The sequence below is a fragment of the Triticum aestivum genome, chromosome 2B (genome assembly GCF_018294505.1).
Source record: "Triticum aestivum cultivar Chinese Spring chromosome 2B, IWGSC CS RefSeq v2.1, whole genome shotgun sequence".
Taxonomy (NCBI): Eukaryota; Viridiplantae; Streptophyta; class Magnoliopsida; order Poales; family Poaceae; genus Triticum; species Triticum aestivum.
The window spans coordinates 567,932,049-567,954,295 of NC_057798.1; the positions used below are offsets into that span (position 1 = coordinate 567,932,049).

General features: G+C 44.1%; 1 protein-coding gene, 1 long non-coding RNA gene and 1 pseudogene across 4 annotated transcripts; 2 read left to right on the forward strand and 1 right to left on the reverse strand.

Annotated features, from left to right (window-relative positions):
* The first annotated feature begins 250 nt into the window (after positions 1-250).
* Positions 251-2,212, forward strand: LOC123041676 (UDP-glycosyltransferase 73C6-like; annotated as a pseudogene).
* An 8,937-nt stretch (positions 2,213-11,149) lies between these two features.
* LOC123041678 (uncharacterized) lies at positions 11,150-19,240 on the forward strand. The gene is made up of 4 exons (XR_006418594.1): positions 11,150-11,202; positions 12,142-12,226; positions 12,332-12,392; positions 18,869-19,240. It is a non-coding gene; the product is annotated as an uncharacterized lncRNA (long non-coding RNA).
* LOC123041677 (uncharacterized) lies at positions 11,361-18,140 on the reverse strand. Of its 3 annotated transcripts, XR_006418593.1 has the most exons (9): positions 17,588-18,140; positions 17,003-17,231; positions 16,874-16,933; positions 16,618-16,764; positions 15,472-16,117; positions 15,323-15,395; positions 15,145-15,240; positions 13,452-13,607; positions 11,361-11,693 (listed from the first exon to the last, which is right to left on the reverse strand). XR_006418593.1 is itself a non-coding variant. In XM_044464260.1 (4 exons), the coding sequence occupies exons 1-4, from the start codon at positions 17,674-17,676 to the stop codon at positions 16,651-16,653; spliced, it is 492 nt and encodes a 163-aa protein (XP_044320195.1). In that variant the 5' UTR covers positions 17,677-18,140; the 3' UTR covers positions 16,435-16,650. The 3 variants fall into 3 exon arrangements, 1 of the variants encoding a protein (XP_044320195.1); XR_006418592.1 differs by having other exon boundaries at positions 15,323-16,117; XM_044464260.1 differs by lacking the exons at positions 11,361-11,693; positions 13,452-13,607; positions 15,145-15,240; positions 15,323-15,395; positions 15,472-16,117 and having other exon boundaries at positions 16,435-16,764.
* Positions 19,241-22,247: the final 3,007 nt, after the last annotated feature.

Sequence of the window (22,247 nt, forward strand, 5' to 3'; positions counted from 1 at the left end):
CAATGTCGTCATGCATCATATCAACGAGAGAATGGGCAAAGACGAACGAACATTCCAGGCTAATCTGATTAGCTGTCCTGGAAAAAGCCCTGACCACCGCCCAGGACAGCTAATCACCTTTCTTTTTTGAGGGAAGGACAGCTAATCTCCTAGTTTATCAATCATTGATCAATAAGACCGCTACTTTTTTTTTGCGAGATAATAAGACCGCTACTTGCATACGCATGTGCACAATGTGTCGACACGGCCTCGTACCATGCACGCACACCCGGTCGCAGGCCATAGAACCTGCATACATAACAAGATCCTACCCAGCAGTTCGTCACACACAAACCAAGAGCCATATTTCCCATCTCATAATTTTGAGTCATACCCAACTTTGTCGAATTTGTGGACACCATAGTGCAGCACAGTAACAGGCAATGGAGACCGCCAGAAAGCCTCACTTTGTGCTCGTCCCATGGATAGGAAGCATCAGCCACATCGTCCCGATGACAGACATCGGCTGCCTTCTCGCCTCCCATGGAGCGTCGGTCGCCATCATCACGACGCCCGCCAACGCGTCGCTTGTCCAGAGCCGCGTCGACCGTGTCACCCCGCGCGGCGCGGTGACCGCGGCACCGCGATCCCCTTTCCGGCCGCGGAAGCCGGCCTGCCGGAGGGGTGCGAGAGGTTGGACCTGATCACGTCCCCCGCCATGGTGCCTGGCTTCTTCGAGGCCAACAAGAAGTTCGGCGAGGCGGTGGAGCAGTACTGCCTTCAGGACGCGCCACGCCGGCCGAGCTGCATCGTCGCCGGGATGTGCCACACGTGGACGCTGCGCATGGCGCGAGACCTTGGCGTGCCCTGCTACGTCTTCCACGGCTTTGGTGCGTTCGCCTTGCTGTGCATCGAGCACCTCTACAGGCAAGGTCGGCACGAGGCGATTGCGTCCGCGGACGAGCTCGTCGACATCTCCGTCCTGCAGCCGTTTGAGTGCAAGATCCTCGGCGGGCAGCTGCCGCCGCATTTCTTGACATCCACGTCCATGGGGAGCGGGCTGATGCAGGAGGTCCGAGAGTTCGGCATGGCCGTGGACGGCGTCGTGGTGAACAGCTTCGACGAGCTGGAGCACGGCTCCACGGCGCTTCTCGCGGCAGCCGCAGGCAGGAAAGTTCTCGCCGTGGGGCCGGTCTCTCTGTGCTGCGCACCTAGTCTCGACCCGCAGAGCGATGACGCGAGGCGGTGCATGTCGTGGCTGGACGGCAAGAAGGCCAAGTCCGTGGTGTACGTGAGCTTCGGCAGCGCCGGGTGCATGCCGCCCGCGCAGCTCATGCAGCTCGGCATGGCCCTGGTCTCGTGCGGCTGGCCTGCCATGTGGGTTATCAGAGGCGCTGACTCGTTGCCCGACGACGTGAAGGTGTGGTTACGTGAGAACACCGACGGCGACGGCGACGCGGACAGCAAGTGCCTGGTGGTGCGTGGGTGGGCGCCGCAGGTGGCCATCCTGGCGCACCCGGCGGTGGGCGGATTCATGACGCACTGTGGGTGGGGCTCGACTCTGGAGAGCGTCGCCGCCGGCGTGCCCATGGTCACCTGGCCTCTGTTCGCCGAGCAATTCGTCAACGAGAAGCTGATCGTGGACGTGCTTGGAATCGGGGTATCCGTCGGCGTGACAAAGCCAACGGCGAACGTCCTGACCGCTGGCAAGCATGGCAGCGGAGAGGCGAAGGCGGAGGTTGGGGCGGAGCAAGTCAACAGCGCTCTGGAGAAGCTGATGGACGGAGGGGTCGAAGCGGAGGACACGAGGAGGAAGGCTCTGGCATGTAAAGTGAAAGCAAACGCTTCTTTGAAGGAAGGGGAGTCGTCGTACAACAATTTGGAGGAATTGATTCAGTCTGTGTCTGAAAATTAGCTGAGCAGTCCCCCCGCAAAAAAAAAAAAAATAGCTGAGCAGTCTTAGATAATGGCCTGAGAATATTATTTTTTGTATATTGATTGTTGCTGCAGTATAAGCCAAAATGCCAATAAAGGACTGAAGTTTCTAACCCTACTTTCAGTTTCACCTCTTGACTTTCTACCAAACCCACAGCAGTTGGTATTCGGTGTTTAACGGAAATCCCTCCATCGCCCAGAACAAGTGTCTAAAGTTTTATGGGGGCTTAGCACGACGACTTTTCGACTATCTACTACAACAAGTTTTGTCCGACTCCGGCGATGGAGGGACCATGACAGCGGCGTGCCTTCGGCTTCAGTGCGTGTAGTCGTCGCTAGGTGGTTTACTGATCTGGATGTAATTTTCATTATTTTCAGTGTTCGTTGTACTACCATGATTGAAGATTAATAGATTGGAAGTTTTTCTAAAAAAAAAAAACTGAACAAGTGTCTGAAGTCCGACCTCCTCGCACTAAACTTAAGGGCTCAGGCAAAACGAAGCAAATCACCCATGAAAATGAAATAGCAAGCGAGGAAAATACCCGATATTGAAATGTGTATGTGGCCCAGTCATTTTACGAGAAGTGCCACATTTATATTAATTACATCAGTATATTACAGCAAATGTAGCATCTCTCTGGAGATATCTAAAGAGATAACACACCAAGAAAAAGTACATGAAATACTCCCAACAAAGGAAATGTGCAGAAATCCTTCTTCAATCCTACAACCACCAACACATTGACCAAAAACTTCCGACCACCTCCATCGTCGGAGCGTCCGCCAAAGAGGAGAAGAAACGGTCTTCACTAAGCCAAAATCCAAGAGAAAGCCATAGGAGCAAAACTGCGTTGTGAGCCTCTGAACAGGCGCCAGCGCAAATGGTGTCGCACTTGTCGTCATGGATTGTCGCCCGGAACAAATCTCCACCACTCTTGGATCGCGACCCTGAAGGTCTTGAACGACGATGTTGTCAAGAGAATTCAGAATCGTCAACCAACTTCTGCCGCCGAAGAAACTCTTGGTGCACCATCGCTCGAATGTGACCGTTGTTACAACCAGGGACTGAGCCAAGTTTCACACATAGAGGGGGCGAGTTTGCTCATGGAGGGAGCAAAACTATCATGACGTGAGAAAAATCTGGCTGCAGTAACCACTATAAAGGAACAAGGGGTTCGTTGAGGGGGCCACTACTCGAATCAGGATCTTTGCCGTCAGCTAGCTCTTTGTTGTTTGCTAGCTGACGGCAAAGAAGGTCTTTGCCATCAGCTTACAGAAAGCTGACGGCAAAGAAAGAGCGGACGACAAAGAGGGTGTTTGCCATCAACCTGCTAGCAGACGACAAAGAGGGAGGGTGGCCCACTAACGAGAACCACCTAACGGCCACTTTTTTGCCGTCTGCTAGCAGACGGCAAAGAAAGTGGCCAAACTAGCGCCCGTTAGCTAGGGCAAAGAAAGTGGCCAAACTAGCGTCCGTTAGCTAGGATCTTTGTCGTCTGCTAGCAGATGGCAAAGAGCTGTGACCTAACTAAAAAGCGGCCAGCCCCACCCCTCTCTTTCCCCCCTCTCTCCCTCCCCTCACCATACCCGAGCCGTCCCCGCCGCCTCACTGCCCCAGCCGCCCCGCGCCGCTCTTGCCCGGCCGCCCCGGCGCCCCGAGCCCGAGCCCGAGCCGACCCGTGCCACCCCCGTCGCTGGCTGCCCCGCCCGCGCCCCCATGCCCGAGCCGCCACCGCCCCGCGCCACCCCCTTCGCCGGCCGCTCCGTCCGGCCCCGCCGCCGCCCCGCCCCTCCACGTGGAGAGTTGTTTTTTTCTATTTTTTTAGATTTACTTTATGTTAGTTTAGTTTAGGTTAGTTTAGTTTAGGTTAATTTAGTTTATTTTAGGTTACATTCAGTTTATTGTTCAGTTTAGGTTTTTTTCTTCCGTTTTTTAAGAATAAACAAGAAAGATGAATAACAAGAAGTAAAAAAGAAGAGGAGGAAGAAGAAGAAGAGGAGGAAGAAGAAGAAGATAAAAAAAGACAATAAGTAGTAGTAGTAGAAGAAGATGATGATGAAAAAAAAGAAGTAGAAGTAGAAGATGGAAAAAAGAAGTAGGAAGAGTAGAAAAAGAGGGTCGCCGATGGTCGAGGGTCGCCGGTCGTGGATCGCCGGTCGCCGAGGAGATAGATGATGGAGCCAGTGGGTCCCGCCGATCCCGAGCCGTCGCCCATACCAGAGGGCGCGCCTGGGGACGAGCGGGTTAGGGGGTCCCTCGATGTCGATGGAACCCTAAATAGCGAGTATCGTCGGTGCGAGATACATGTGGCCGTCGGTGTCGAACACTACATCCATGTCACACAAGTGACGCCGGCGTCTGGCATCCCGCAGCAACAGTTTTCGGGGTCGATGGCGGTCGAACACCTTGCAAATTTGTCTTGCGGCCTCTGCGATGACGATTAAAAGCCAAGCGTTGAAACTTGAAACACCCAAACTGACTCAAGTCGGTTTGGTTGTTTGAAGTTTTAAAACTTGGCTTTAATCCTCATCGCATAGGCTGCCAGAAAAATTTGCCAAGGTGTTCGACCGTCATCGGCCCCCAGAACTATTGTTGCGGGACGCCGGGCGCCGGCGTCACTTGTGGGATGTGGATCTAGTGTTCAACGCCGAGCTCCACATGTATCTCGCGCCAATGATACTTGCTATTTAGGGTTCCATCGACGCCGAGGAACCCCCTAATTCGCTCGTCCTGTTGTAAATATTTAGTTAGGTTGACAGAAAAAACAATATTGCTATGTTACTCATCTTTCGATTTAAATGTGTAGTTTTTTCGTCGCTGCGAGGGTCTAGTGTTCGACGAGCTCCGCCCATGCATTCATGGGTGAGCACAAATGAGATCTCCCCCTGCCCCCTTCATTTGCTCTGTTCCGGTCTTCGTGCCGATGAAACTGCTAGCTATAGGTGTCTTCAATCATCAGTATGCATGACCACTATGCGTCTCCCATTCGAAAGGGTTACATCTATAAATATGCACGCATTTGCATATTTATAACCGTGATTCTTTTGAATTGTCCAACATTATCCATGGATAGCCCGAGCATGTGTAAGTTGGGTTCGTTTTCTCATATGCCCTGCTCCGAATCTGATGCAGAATTTCATCAGTGCCTCATTGTTGTTCTCTGGGTACACATCCTCTGTGCTTATTGCCGAGACGTGTATCAGGAGAACAGCGGGGAGGTGCTGCCAAAATTTTGTGTTGGATCTAGAGAAGACCATGGAAAAAGAACCCAATCTACGTATACTCGGGTGGGATTAGCACCTATCTTTACCTATTAGCGTCTAGGTTGCATGGATGTAATAAAAGTGACAAACTCCATTAATTGATGAATATATACATGCTGATATATATATATATATATATATATATATATATATATATATATAGGGAAAATAGATTCTACCACCTAGTAGTAGTTACCACCACCCCCACTGCCATTTGATTGCATCAAGATCCGTGCCTTTCTTAACGGGTCATGGACACCATAAAATCAGATTTTTTTTTATGCCCGATCAGTTTGTTGGACTGAGCTTCCTAATTTTGTGGGGCGCCCAACCTTTTCTCTTGCCGTTTAATATTTCATTCATGGATACACGTTGAATCAGGATGACACAATTCGGTTCGATCTCTCTCTCTCTCTCTCTCTCTCTCTTCAAATTCAAATCTGCGTGAGAAGACTAGATCGGCAAAAAGGTAGACGACATCAAATCGGTGGATCCATGCATGCGTGAGGCAATTGATTTTTCCTTGTTTCTTGATTTTAGTGCACACGCGGTTGATTTTCCTGGGCTGGGTGTATCTAAACTAATTGGAAGGTATTTATTGAAGGTAGAGTCCCAGTTAAATGCTAATTGGTGTTACTTCGTCTGATCTCTTTAGTATCACGGATGGGTGAAGAGGATTATCAGCGGGGAGGGGTCCAATATGATGATCCCGTGTGCAAAGACTGACCCAGCATGGCCTTAATGCGCGACTACGGCAAGCGGTTGCGGCGACAGCAGCAACACAACAACGTTCTGGTACGGCGTTGATGAAGAATACATGTGGCTGCGCGTAAACGAATGATGTCGTTGGCGGCGACGTTGTACGTGTGAGGACATGGTCACATCATGATTTGAAAGAAGTTTTGTATGACCATTCAAATCTAAGCTTCAGGAATCGGTGAAACGATAGACAAACTACTTGTACTGTTGTACACTATAAATTCTTGTACACTGCATACTTTCTCCTTTTTTTGCGGGGTTCATATGTTCTCCTTCATTATACCAAATACTACTTTTTTATATACTCATTCTTGGATGAATATACTCTCTATAGTGTAGATGAATATAATCCTCTCTTATACAATCTTTAATAAGGCCGTTGAAGACGGCCATATGGAGTATGTTAGTGGGTGGAGTATGCAGTATACATGAAGCCTTTTCGGTAAATTTTGGTGAACACAAAAGCCATTTAGAATCTGATTTTTGTTTGAGCACGTACTTGATAACTTAATTATACTCAAAAGTAAGAATGATCTACTCTAGCACTTGTCTATTAACCGGGATTTCATATTACCAAGATAAGTATATACTCCATACTCACCCGCAAAAAAAACATATACTCCATACTCCAGTCTCTAGTTAAATGTGCATACTCCATACTATGTGTATACCACTTAAATGGAAAAAAGAAGCATGTGTATACAACTTGTGTTCACGTGATTCTATACTATACAAATGGAGTATCTATGCCACTGGAAGTATATATTAAATGAACATACGCGACTGGAAGTATACATATACCCAAGAATATACCTTTTCCAAACTACGTATACTCCTCAGCACATATCATATACTCCTTTCGATTCCACACTATGTACTCCATACTATATACTCCTTTCAACTCCATGCTACATACTATATACTCATCGCTCCAAAATATACTATTTTCCAAACAATATACTACATACTATTTTCCAAACAATATACTATGTACTGTTTTCTAAACTAGTATGTAGTTCTACATACTCGAGTCAGAAGTATACAACAGATTACTCAAAAATAAAATAAGAGATGTTTGGCCCAGCACGTTCAACTTATAAATATCTTATCCGTTCGTGGTGATGCATTCGGCCGGCCAGGGAAATAGCAGGTTGTTGAACTAACTCACACCATTTATTTAATTATTTAATTAGACAATAGTTACCTGCCGGCTAATGGATTCTTTTGCATCCACCAACCCGTTTGGTTTAGAGATAAGAAAAGACATGTGGCGAGCAAACAACTAGGGGGTAACTACTATTGCTTGTAGATAAAATTTGTCATATATATATATATATATATATATATATATATATATATATATATATATATATATATATATATATATACCCTGAAAAGCGCGCGCCCGCCGCCGGCCCTGATCCCGCGCGCCACCGACTGCCTCTGGATCCCGCACGACGCCGACGGCGCGCGCCACCATCTCCGGTTGCTGCCTGCTTACGTTCCTTCCTCCGCCGCCCACCGTCTTCCCACCGCCGCCGTGCAAGACCACCACTGCCCCGACCTATCACCTCCAGCCACGGCCGGAGCCTGGCTCCGACCCCATCCGCCGCGTGCCCCTGTGCGCCACCCCCGTAGCCTGCCCCTGCGCGCCGCCTCTGTCACTTGCTCCAGCGTGCTGCCGCCGCGTGCCCCTGCGCGCCGCCCCCGCCGCCGACCGCCTTGTGCGCTTCCTCCCGGCTCTGGCCGGCTCCCGGCAACGCGCCCAGCGCTTACTCCCAGCCTCACCATGAACCGGCGATGCCCGTCGCTGTGGACTCATCCTTCAGGTCCACACTCTATCGCAGTCCAATGGCTCTAGCTGCAGCCGTTTGCCAGTGACGCGCGAGGTAGGCTGGATCCAACCTTTTGCTCACCCCGTCGTAGCCATGGCTCTCCTGTAAGCAGCCACTGTAGCCCAACCCTGGCCCGCGACGCCGCTGACGGCCTGCTCCTGCGACGCCACCACTGACCCTCACTTCTCGCCGGGCGGCCACCTTTCTGTGGACCAGGGTCGTTTATGCTAGCGTGGTGTGTGCGAGGCGCCGGCCATCGACGCTGATCAAAGTTCAGCTAGCTGTCTCGCTGAGACGTTCAAGTACTAGATGACCCGTTGCGCCCATGGCACAAAGGCCGAGAGCAAGCCAATTATAGAAAGAGTGTGCATCAAAATATGTAAACACAGAAGAAAACATATAAAATTAAGTACGGATTGATGATAGTCATACAGACAGGATTGCCATAATCTTTTTACATAAGATCCAAAATGATGCCAGATATTAAATTCTTGATAGGTACTTTTAGTAATATCAAGTTACGTAGCAAAGGACTATTGTGATCTGCTTAGATTGGATAGACAATCATGCAGAAGCCTTTAGACGTGCACTTGAAGGCGAAAGCATATGCACACCCTTTCTTCATGTTTGCCTTATGAAGAAGCTGCTCCAGTTCTTTGTGAGTGTAGCCCTGTTGTCGACGCCCTTGATAAAGTGGGCCATGACACTGGTGGTCCCGTCTCCTGTACTGATTGGTAGCTCATCATGTCCAACATCCATGTGTGGGGAGAGGCTTCTCTTAGAAAAGTGTGTGCTAAAGTGCTGCAAATGAAGATAAAGGTTATTTAGTATATGGTTTGCTGGCATGTTCTTGTAGGAAACACAAGAATGCATTTGTTTAAGATTACCATTCTTTTACCATCAGAAGCAAATGTTTCTGTCATGTGGCATACATTGTAATGGTTAGGAGTTTTCTTGTCTTTGATGATATCTACATTGTAATGATTAGGAGTTTTCTTGTCTTTGATGATATTTCAAAGATTGCGAACACTTTTGTTATATAGCTTAAATGTATTTGCCCACCAAGTTTGCCTGCCAATTTACACAGAACTATAGTATTTAGTATTTGTCGGAGGAGTTGCTGCTAACAGGAAAGTAATAAGAGTTTTTACCGCGAGTAATGTTCTTTCCATCTTTCAAATGGATTTTTTTTCTCTTTGAACTTTGGGACTTACCCGGCCTTGTGTGGGCGATGAACATATTCTAGGGGCTGCTTGTGCTTGCGGCAGGGTGGCGGTTCTATAAATGACAAGAGGGGTATTAAGCTGGGGCGAAATGATGTGAATTATATAGAATTGGAATAACACAGTTACCATAGCGATAACTATTGGCATCAGCCTGAGTCATATGGTTGATATCAACATCATCGGTACCGTCGAGTTCCGCCTGTTTGACTGGGAGCATCTTCAAATAAGCAGTAAGATTATGAAGTTTGTAGTTATCGTTTGGTGGTCTCGGAATCTCTGTAATTTTTAGTATGTTTGAGATGCTTTGCACTTCTGATGAACTTTTATAATAGATCTAAATTTTTTGGTAAAGAAAGTTCATATGGGTAGGAACTCCCTCGTTCAATTGAGCGGTACAATTTTGACTGGATCGTTACACTTGTTTCTGTGAAAAAACAATCCCCAAGAATATAGACCCTAAAAAAACTCACTGGAAATAGATGGCTGGGAGCGCTCTTAGATGCGTTTGCTTGGTGGCGCCTGCTGTTCAAGGGTGGACGCATGGTGGGCCACAATGTTACGCATGTCGGGTGTGTGCGGGATTCCATGCGTGCAAACCTGCCCAAATGGACCGGCCCGGCCTGGGTTAAAAGGGCCAGGCACGACACGACCCGGTGAGGCACGCTAAGTACTCGGGTCGCGCCCTCCCTAGCCCAGGATCGGCCCCTCGCTAAACAGGCTGGCACGATGGCTCGTTTCCCACGCCGACATAAGAGCAAGTACAATAAGGTGACATAAGCAAGCTATAAGGACTAAAGTATTATATATTTGCTCAGTTGAAGGAGAAGAAGAGAAACGGGTTGTTGATTATTAGCCAGCTGCAGCACGAGACTCAAGACACTTTGTGAGGTTGTATGATAGGCCAACTATTAATAACGTACTACCTTTGTTTCTAAATGCAAGTCTTTATAGAGATTTCATGATAAACTACATACGGATGTATATAAACACAGTTTAGAGTGTAGATTCACCCATTTTCCTTCGTGGACTTATATTTGGAAACAAAGGGAATAGTACACACTTAAAATTTACTATTGTACATGTGGCCTTATAGCCGATTGTTGTATTATTAACCATACTACCATCCCACTAAAAAATCACAACAACCATGGTCTAAAAAAGGCACGTCCGCCCGTGACCATGCGTAGGCAGGTAGAGCTGTAATGCGCTCGTCGCCTTGTGGCTGCAAGGACCCAGGATGCGCATTGATGCATGCAGCGTGTCGGATGTGTGTGCGCGTGTCCTCTCAGCAAGCTTTAATCTCCAGGTGGCCGCTGGTCCAAGCCGCGTGTCGGGTGTATGTATGGGTTTCCCTATGAGCGTGTCTTCTCAACGGGTTAGCGACTCGGCGTAGCTCTGAAGAGCGGAGATTGGCGATTTGGGGTGCTGGGTACGCCTCGGTTTCAAGTTGTGGCTGGAGGATCTCCGCCGTCGTGTTGTTCCGGCTGTCGGTGCTACTTCCGCGGCTGCTCCTTGGGCGCAGCTTCGCCGTCCACACGAATTGTGTCGTTGCTGTTCTGGTCATCCATCTCGCCATGCGTCTTCTCAGCCTGCATCGCCGTTGCTGTTCTGGTCATCCATCTCGTCGTGCGTCTACTCGGCCTGCTGCTTTGCCCTGCGTGCGATCTGGTTTGTATTGTTTCCTCTGGTATTAGATTTGTTGTTGTGAGCTGTGTTCGGTACGGTGTTTCTTGAGCAACGATGTCGTTGGATTAGGCGCTGATTTTTATGGACGCCACTTATGTGCTACATTTGTTGTGGGGGGCACCGTGCACCGTGGAGGAGAATGGCAGATTTTTGTTGTGGGGGGCACCGTGCACCATGGAGGAGAATGGCAGATTGTTGTTGGCTGAAGCTTTCCTTCAAGCTTAACTTACTGCTTTAGTTACCAACTTTGACAGAAGTAGATAGGATTGGTGCACCCACCGCATAGAGCTCAATGAAGCTCAATGAAGCTCGTCAATCCAGCAATACATGGCATCGGCCAGCGTCGCGACACGTCAACCAGCCAAGCAGCCACCATTGTCTTACCTGCTCTAAGCACGCACTTAACGTTGTTTCAGATGGAATGCATTCAACATACATGGTGGAAGAGAGTTGCCCCCAGGCCCCCACTACTGAACCACGACGTCCACAATAAGGAGATGGAGATCATCGTCCCAGGGGTAATCAATTTAAACTTTGCTAACATCAGTCATCTATATTACCATGATCTCACCAGTTGCTAGATCCAGTATACTGACAGTGATTCACCAACTATATAGTCACTAAACTGCATGCAATTCTAGTTTTAAGAATACTTGCCCAAATAATGGCTGCATTGTCAACTCGGCCATCACTTTAAAATATGAGGTCCCACATTTCTCCTTCCCCTCACACCACATATCTTTACACGATGCAATTAAAGAGTGTATGTCAGTCTCATGCCTTGCTTTGAAATCGATTGAGTAAAAAATGGTACCCTTATGCGTGCACTTGCCAGAGAGGTGCATTCAATACTTCCCTACTTGAGGGGATCGCATATACTAAATTAAAATGCAGTGATCACATCACAGATTATAAATTGTTTTCTTAATTTACACACATTGTACACCTGCTTTCCCAAATCGGCATTACCAGATCACCATATATCCAACATTTAGGCGCAACACGCAACCTACAATTGGAGTGATGGTTCAGTAAGAAAGAACATTTAGCACAAAGAAAGATGAATTTTGAAGAAAAAAAACTTGCAGTGAACACAGAAAAAATCGATGCTCGACTGACTACTAATACCATCTCAAAATATGCAAGATGCAAGATGCTCGACTGACTACTAATACCATCTAAAAATTGATGCTCGACTGACTACTAATACCATCTAAAAATAAGAGGTCAAACCAATCAAGTGAAAGACGTTTGAACTGGAATTAGACACACTGTACATCATCAATCATTAGGAGCTCGACCCCATAGAATCTTTTCGGCTTCAGTTGTATGATTAGAATTTGGCTTCAAACTAACTAAACTAACGAGTTTTTTTCCTTGTCCACTCTTCAGTTGCTAAATTATGATTCATAAAGTTCTAGTGCATCTTGAAAAGGTTATAATAGTTTTGGTTACAGGGTTGACGATATATCTATGGATATTATACTGACTGATAGCCCATGGTTCATTTGAGCTCACTTTGGCACGAATGCCGTGATGAAGGTTCGACCTGCAGTTTCAGATTTCCCTTGACTCATTCAGTGCAGCTTCCTTCATGACGTATGCCACATGCTAATATGAACTTTCTCATTGTATATAAATTTTCAGGAGAGAAAAAAGGAAAAAGTTGCTATGGTTTTCCTTGCAGCTCAATTTTCACCCTTCCCAGGTTAATATTCACTATTTTCTTTGGACCAAGTTTATGCTGCCTTTTCTCTGCACACACATCATCAGAACTGAACAAAGAGGCATCACATAGGTTTAGATGGTGCGTGTGAACATGGTTTAAGATATGATGTTTCTTGGAGAGAGCAAACTAACCTTTTCAATTTCACGATCTATTAACTAAAATATTGATCAACGACACATTCTGATCTTCAGCTTTGTTTTTGCCTTATTGTCACTTAATTAGGTAATATAGTAAGAAAGCATAGTGAATGAGACTCGAAGGAATTTTGATGTCAACTCGTGATTAGCAGAACTTAAAATGATCTCTTTAGACAAGTATCAGATTGAAGGAACCAATATAGAACCATATTAAATAGGGACTTAGCTGGAAGGTGAGAAAGAAATTACAATTGCTATTGGTGCAACAATACAAAATTTAGCTTATCTATCTATCAGATTTCTTGACTCAAATTCCAGCTAGCAAAGACGAAGATTGAATCCCCAAAAATCCATGCTAAACCAAATATAGACTCGTTGATTTACCTCAATTGAATTATTTATAAAACATTATACATGAACTTGTTTTAAATACATGACAAAATCTAGCTGAGCTAAACCTTCCTGGAATCTTATGTGGATTTTTAGAGTTTAGACCAAGGAGAAATGGGGAAATAATTTGGGACAGAGGGTAGTGCACGCGGGAGCCTCAGAATAGCGGGTAGCCTAGCGAGGTTTATAGGAAAAAGGTGGCTTTTGTCTCATCAGTGAGTTTGTTGCACAATGCCCGTGCTACTGATATAATGTCGTTCATGACATACCTCACCAAGTTCCAATTCGGTATGTCATCCAAATTTTATGAGAGCCACAAAATATGTTGGAAGAATAACTACGGATCAAATGGACCTCGAACTTTATCTCACCGTGAACACCACATAAATCACATTCTAACAGGAGGCCTCAGCCATCGCCAAGGCATCTCATGGAAACATGGGGGAAACTCCAAATCGAACAGAGCAACACAAAAATAGGAATCAGGCATGAGGAAAGGGGAAAAGCTAACCTGGGTAATGGGATCAGCAGACCGAGGAGGGTGCCACTGTGCCAGTGGCCTCCACAAGAATAATCTTGCACACGATGTCGCCTCAAGCAATGGATCGCCAACACCATAACCGAAGCACTTGTTGTTCATGGTTTCAGTTATGAGATATCCCGTCAACTGAGGTACAAATCACAAATAGGTCAGCTCACGAGCTAAAGTATATAATCTTATCCAAGAAAAGATAAAATAGTCTGCAGAAACAAAGCTTTATTAAGTTCTTTACTAAGAAAGCGAACTTAGAAATTACAGCCCAAACAGAGAATAAATGGTTTAGAACAGGCATAAATCTGATCCATCTTCCATCATCAATAATAAAAACAGGAAATCTTGAAATCCTTGATCCAAACATCATAAGTCACAAAAGTCGAAGCAAACTGTGAACTGAAAATTACTCTAAAAAACTTTTCTTTTGTTGACTCTAAACGAAGCCCATGCCCTGTTACTCCATTCTTTTGTTGACTCTAAACGAAGCGTGATTTATATGTTCGATTACAGCCATGACTTGGCGATATTCTAAAGAATATAATTATAAGACCAGAGATAGAAAACTAACAGAAAACGCTGAGAACAGAGAACACCCGTAATATAGTAATGGTACAGAAGTTTGGCCGTAAGGTTGTGTGTGGCCGACGAGGGTGGCTCAGGGAGCGCACCACGCAGCAGCGTGCGAGTGCTGCGGAAGATGGGGATGGGAGGGAGGCATTTGCGTGCGCATTTGGTGATCAAATGGCTCAGGAGGGGACCGATCTTGGGATAGGATCAGTCAACCAACATGTAGTAGTGACCTGACCGGAAAGGTAGGATTTGCATGAGCAGGTCAACAAAGAATTATAATGTCAGCATATAGCAATATAACCAATGAGCACTATCAAGTTTCCAAAAAGAGGGCGTTTACCAACAGCTTATCGTTAATTTGCAGTCGTACCACTCAGTTAACATTAAGAATAACCACACCTCATTCAATTATGATTCAAACTACATGAACAATTATCCATGAAGTTCATTTCTAAACTACAACTGCAGTTTATATGATAGAAAAATGTGATACTACAACTGCAGTTTATATGGATGCATTTATATGCTTCCATACACATGCTATGAAGCACGAAACATGACAAGGAAATTACAAAGGATAGCCTAAAGCAAAACAATGGGGCTTAACTAAAATTTACCTATTCTAAACTTGTTTCTTTCTAAACAGAGCATCAACTCAAACCACATATAGCAGTGAAGCAACAATGATATTTTCTCTAAAAATCCAACACAGTGCCACCGACAGCACACAACAAACTTAAGTACAAAAAATCATCATTTTCCTTTGAAAGGGAGGGCGTTGGTTGGGTAATGTGTACCAAAAAATCATGCCAAATTTGAACGAAAGCCTGGGCAACCACTGAGACATAAAGGATTCAGAGGGGAGGTAAGGAGGATTGGGAGTAGGTCATCTATTCTATGCAAGGAAGATCACGGGGACCAAAATCCTACATGAGGCTGAAATGGAAAGGTTGCCCAAGGCAGACAAAAATCATCGGAATCATTTTCGAATCTAAAAATGGAATATAGACAGCAGTGAGATGAGATGGTAAACATGGCGCTAGCCTGAGCTGCCGCCTGCTGCTTCTAATTCTTAAATTGATAGACCAAGAAAACTGACCAGGCTTGTACACCATGCCGACACTTCAAAACCGGATGAAGCTAGTAAACCAAGACTGAGCAAAAAGACCTCCTCACGAGAAATAACGCCTCCAACCTTTATGCAAACACTATCAGTTTGATACAAACCGAAAGAAAAAAACAGAAACAAAAATCAGGATAAGTTAAGAAGTACATACCTGATCATGCTAACCATTGTCAGGTTTGATCATAAGTTGCTTCCTTGGTTTAGCTAGTACAGGTGTGGTTTAGCTGAGAACAGTCATAATTATTCAGAATAGCTATTGGTTGCTTCTATGGTTCAGCTGCATCAAACCACTGGACAAACCTGAGAAAGTTGATTGTTGCAACGGAGAGGAGACACTATCTTACACACCTAAATTAAACCAGCAAGTTAGCATGCCATTTATTTAAAAAGAAACACCACAGCAGCCCAATCACAAAATTTCATTCTTCTATGTAGTTCTAATTTTGAACATGGCACAATGATATATTCCAAGTGAAATCTAAATTCAGTGTGTGCCGCACATCTCTATACACCCAGCCTAAAATCTGAGAAGAGCGAAAACACAAAATTGAGAAAGTTCCGTTGGTTATTCTAAGTCTCTAGCTACATGGAAGAATGAGAGATACATGGGAAAAATATGCATTGTTGGAGATAGTATAGATGGATAGACACATGAAATCTAGCAAAACCAAGTACCATGATCCATGTCACCATGCCTATCTTAGCCTCTCATACAAAGTTCATACCTGCATGGTCGTAGCTGTTGATTACTCCATTGTAAGCCCAAAATGCAAAAAAAACACATTCTATCTTGCAAGGATTTGACAACCTACAGTGCAAACTGCTCATAAGCAGCCCATCGGGCTCGCCATGCACAAGCCCAGAAAAATCTTCAACAAACGGGCAAAATCATTTGTAGGCAACTCAAGTTTTACCCAGCCTACAAGAACTGAACCTCCTCAGCAACCTAAAAATGTAGGACAAGGAAAGTAAGCAACAATATTTTGAGGATGAACAAAAATGCATAAAGATACATGAGTTAACAAACTGATTATATACCTTCAGATTCAACAATCAATTATCCTGGAAAGATCATAAGCCTGGAGAGCCCTTGTAACAGAAGTGTTCACATACATGGCAAGCTAAATTTCGTTTTTTATATAAATCCGTATAGCAAAGGCAATGAGTAGTAGATGTCTGAGGTCAATGTTGCTTGCAGGCAATAAAATGGAAGTGGAAACAAACAAATGAATAGACACTAATCGTATACATGTGGCATTACTAATATTTGGTTTGGGAAAACCTGTGATATGGAAGTAAAGCCGTTGGAATCATATATGAACTGAACAATGTGCATCGACTAAAGCTAGAATAACACCCATTCATATGATGTGGTTCACATTTATTCGACGAACTCCATCACTCAGAAATTAACTGAGCATTGGGCCCTAGTCATATAGATCTTACATGCATACGTCCTCGATGAGACCACCATCTCCCTCAATCTAAGCTCATCCTCCAACCATGCATCCAGGCATGCTTACTAACTTGTACTTCGAGATATAGCTGCTTCTCATACTCAATGGCCTCGTCAAGCATAGATGCCTTGTTAATCTATAACATGCAAACCAGTGCAAACATTAACTCATTAATTTCATCACAAACACGAACTCAGCAGCCGCAAATCCACCGACAAAGAAAGAAGGAAAAAAAAGGTCATGACCTTGTTGGAATTGAGTACAGGGTCCGCAACACCTTCAATCTTCTCGCCGATCCCACTCCTCTGTTGTTGTGGCCTAATCAATGATCAACCCCAACAAGCAAAGCGCACGACAGCAAGCAAGGTCATTACCTTCTCGGAGTGGTTGTGCACCTCAGCGGTGCGGATCCACTTGCTGTCGTCGCCCCCACATGTGCCACCCCCACCCCACTCTCGTGGAAACTGTAGCCACCACCCACGGCAGCTCCCCGTAGTCCACTGTCTGATGTTGCTGGCCCAGCGCCACCGACAGAAATGCCACATCTTCTCCACCTCACGCTGACTTGACCGCTCATGTATCCTCTTCATCGCCTTCGTCTTTCTGTTTTCTCTCAAACAACGATTCAGTCAAGATAAAAGGTTCTCCCTTATCTTTAGTAGATACATAAAAAAATGTCAAGATAAAAGGTTTGACATAACTGTGCAGCTTTTGTATCAATCAATCATACATATACAATCATTTTGCCACTATAAACATCATTGTAATGGTGGAGTAATCACTCTGAGCAAATTTAAACTACAAACAGAATATCTAAGACTAAGCTCTGGTTGGGGTATATTTTAGAGAAGTTTAGTTTAGTGAAACTACGGACGCAAAGGTCTGAAGATTTGCGCCTCTCCTTTTTCATCTTGTGCCTCTCCTTTTTCATCAGTATCAAATAGAAGAGTAGGAGCTACCTGCAGACAGGCTGGTGATGAATGGCAAGGAGACCCAACTCTGGCTGAAAACAGCGGCTCCCACACGCTGCTGGGATGTGGCCAACCATCACAAGCACGAGCAAACCTTCCCTAACAACTGAGGGCTCTGCTATTGAGATTAAAGGTCGCAGGTGTTGCGATTGAAAAGGAGACGAGGCAACTGCCGCTTAGCTTCTGCAGAGGCTGTTGTGCTGTGCCGCAATAGAGGTGGCGGGGGCCTTGATGCATCGTCGATTCTCTCATCCCCTGTCACTGAAATCCGGCTCGGGATGGGATGGGAGATCCTTGGATGGCTGGGAAGGACCCTGAGAGCGGCGGCTCCGACGAGACGGGGAGGCCGAGAGGGAGGCGGCTGATGCTCCCCTTCTCCCATCGACGATGAACTGGAGTCATCCCCGGCGGCCGCGTCAATCCCTTCACTTCAGATCGGGAAGCGAGGAGAAGGTGAGGAGAGGTGGCGGCCTCTCGTGCACGGGACACGCCAGGGATGAGGACGGAGCAGGAAGAGGCCACGGCGGCGGGGGCGGCGGCAAGCGAGGGCGCGTGGGAGGAGGTGGGGATGAGCGGCACGAGAGGGGGAGAATGGGGGGGGGGGCTAGGTTTTACTGCACGCACGCAGCCCATCCCCACGTTTCTATCCTGCTGGCAGATGCACGCAGTAAACTGCGACGCAAACCTATGAGCCGCCCACTCTCCGTTTGCTAGACCCCACAATCTAACGAGCCCACCCGTCATCCAGCGCCAGAACGAGATCGTGCGTGAGAAAGAGACGGACGGTTGACCAGCTTCCACCAGGGTAAAAAGCAGCACAGTAAAAGGATCGCTCGATCCAGAATTGCCGGCGTTCGCGGGTGCCCTCGCTAGGCGGGTAGTCTAGCAGCGTTTATATGTTAGATTACTGTATAAAAAGTTCAGTTATGGCATCAGCTGCGTGTTCAGATGGAGTACTTGCGTTGCTAGCCAATGTTTGTAAAAGTAAAAGTTCAAGCGTGACTGTGTGAGTCCTTGGATTGAACGTCCCTCCATTAGGTGTGTTTCTGCTATATAAAGTGCAGTGAGTAGTTGACTTAACTGAATCATTCATGGGCATATACGTACGGACAACTTAGGCATCAACATGAGGTAAGTAGGTAGGTGTAGCCCTTTGGACTATGTTACAGTGCATGTGCACTTGTTTATTCTTCTTTTGGAGATACGCTTGCAGGGTAGTATTTCAGTTTTTGCAGTTTGAGAATTGATTGCTCTCTCGACTGGGCGCAGCGGCACGGACCTCCTACTGACGATGCTGCGCGGCGACGGCCGCAGCCTTGGCCACCCCTCGTTGTCTCCCTGTGAAGGTGCCGGCGACGCACGGCGACCCCCGACAGGCGCCGTCACCGTCCGTCGCCGCGGATTGCACCGCCGCCACCGTCCCCGTTTTTGCTCTTCGGAAATGCAAATCACCAAGCTGATGACTATTGTAACCCTGTTCGAAGGCCATACTAGGAATGCTTGAAGTATATTTTGAGTTTGCTAAAAACTCTTTCCAATGGGTGTTATTTCCGTGTGCTAGTTAGTACTACTAAACTTTCCCGCATGTTGATGCATCCCACGTGCACATCTTCAGCCTCCCTCATGTGTGTTCTGTGTGTAGAAAAGTGCTCAATGAAATTTATGTTCTGAGAAGTTCATATATTATTGTGTAAAAAGGTCATATATTGGAAGTATCCAAAAAATGGAGACCACAATTTTCTGCAGTAATTAGTTCGGCTGTGTTGATCTTCTTCATTCTGTGTTCAAGTCCAATGTGTGTTCTGTTTGTTTCCGCAACTCTTCCTTATGTGAACCCCTCTACGCTGAGCGCTTCTAATCCACTTTGAAGAAAATGTACTTATAATTTGGGTAGATGCTCACGTTTTGTTAAATAATGGCATACAAAAAGGTAGCTTTTGGCAAAACAAACACAATACACATAAAGCATAGAAGTTCAAATCAAAAGCAAAAGCGAAAAACAATATTACAAGCAGGGTAGTTCTTCCAAAACACGTGTGAGAAAGTACACAAAAAAATGAAAAAAAACTCTTGAAATTAATAGCACGCGAAGTTCTTGTTTCAGAAATTCTGAAGTTCACGTGTACCACGTACAGAAGAAAAATCATCAAATGAAAAAAGGGAACGCCTAGGCCATTTCACCGAAAAGCAAAAAATGCATAAAATGTTGCAACAAAATTCTATAAGAAGTTCAAATTTAAAAACCGAAGCAGGTCAACATTCAAAAAAATTGAAGTTTTTAATATCTCAAAGACAAATTTGAAAGTTAAAAAAATTTGAGCAAGAAGTTGAAAAAATGTTCAAAAATATTTATAACGGATTTTCCCCGTTCGTAAAAAAATCAGAGAAGTTCAAATTAAAAAGAGGAGCATTTCAAAAAGATTGTATAAAAACTGATTTTCCCCATTCTATAAAAACTAGAAGTTCAAATTAAAATAACAACGCAATATCATCGTGTGTATAAACAAAGCATTTTCCCCATTACTAACCAATAAAACTAAGAAGTTCAAATTTAAAAAATGGTGAAGTTTGATGTCTATAAAAAATCGATTTTTTCACATTATTAAAAAAACAAGAAGTTCAAAATTTTAAAACAAAGAAGTTCGAAAAACTTGATTTTCCTTACTATTAAAGAATAAAACTAAGAAGTTCAAATTAAAATAATAGAGAAGTTAAAAGTTTATAAAAGCCTCATCTCGTTCTAATGAATAACAAATAAGTTCAAATTAAAAATAAGGGAACAACAAAAAAAGTTCTAAAAAGATTTTCCTCATTTTTTTAAAAAATTGTATTTTCCCCAATATCGAAGATTAAACCAAGAAGTTCAATTTAAAAAAACAGAGTAATTCAATGTACATTAAAAACTCAATTTTTCTCCTTACTGAAGAATAAAACTAAGAAGTTCAATTTAAAAGTGTGGAGAAGTTTGATATTTAATTAAAAACTCGATTTTTTTTGTTACTAAAGAAAAAAAATAAGTTCAATTCAAAATAACGACGAAGTTTGATGTTTCTAAAAAACCTACAATTTTCATATTTCTAAAAATACGTAAAAGAAATTCAAATAAAAAAGTTAGAGCATTTTGATATATGTTAAAAAATAAGAGTTTTTTCATAACTAAAGCGTAACAGAGAGAAGTTCACTACCGAAAGTTCACGTACTGCATGGTCTGCATTTCGTATGAGAAAAATTGAATAAAAAGATAAAGTTTACAAAAGTTGTTCCTAAAAGTTCAAGTGCTCTATCGAGGGAAGTTCAAAAATTCTTGAGAGAGAGGTTCATCGCATATTTCTATGTTCGAAAACACAAAAAAAATGTTTATTTATGTTTTAAAATAATTCTCTCAATCAAAAAGAAGTTCAGTTGTTATTTGGGAGCAATTTGATTTCAAAAAAGAAAATAAAAAAATCAAATTGTAAAAATGGAAGTAGTTTATGTACATGATGTGTGTTTAATATGAGAAGAAATGAATTAAAAAGGCAATGTCCAAATTTTTTGTCGTTATAAGTTCAAGTCCCCGTGCGGAGAAAGTTAAAAAAAAATATTGTGAGAAAGGTCTGTACAATAGAAATATCATTTGTGTAATATTGACGAATGGATGAGAAAATTACAAACGAAAATAGTCACCGAAGTTCAACATGAAAACACCAGGAAGTTCAAATACTATGCTAAATGAATTTTATATGAAAAACTTTTAAAATCGCCGCGAATATGAAAAAATGATCAACACGGGAAAGTTGTGTGTTTACGGCAGCTTTCCATCGGTATTTCACTTGCTCAATTCCGGTGAGTGGATGGAGAGCTAGGAGCAGTGGATAGAGATATACGAGCAAATAAAAGCACATGAAAAATAGAGTGAAGTTCAAGTACACGTGTCGAGAAGTTCAGGTTCTTCACGCGGTGCATTTTCGAAGAATCAGTTTCGTGATAAAGGCAGAACGAATGATCTCGCCATTTTCACAATTACTTGAAAACGGCTAGGATTCAGAGAAAACCATCAACATGAAAAAGTTTCACATTTTCCGTAGCTTTTCAGCGGTATATTATTTACCCCATCCTGATAAAGTATGTAGAAATTAAGCCACATATATGTTTTTAGACATTTTCACATTTGACTTAAAACCGTAATGAATTGGGAGAAACAATATATACAAAAGAGTTTCACATTTCCTCAAGATTTCCAACGCCGTATCATTTTTTGCATTCGGACGTACGGTTAATAAATTAGCTCGAAAATACAAATTCGGTGGAACTTGCACTGTTTTCTGAATTACTTTTAAACCGTTCTAAATTAGAAAAAACTTTTAACATGAAAAAGTAGCGCATTTTCACAAGCTTTTCAACGCCATATCATTTGCCTCAAATAGATTAGCCGTTTAGAAATTATATTGAAAATACAAACTCGGCTGTTCGGTTTGTGAAATTTTATGATTATCAGAATTACTCTTTATCCATAGGAAATTAGAGAAAACTTTCAACATGTCAAAGGAGCGGTTTTGCAGCAGCTTTCAACGCCATATTATTTACCTCATTCCAATAAACGGTTTAGAAATGCGATCGAAAATACGATTCACGCTTTTTGTATGAAGAAAAAACGGTTTTCAAAACT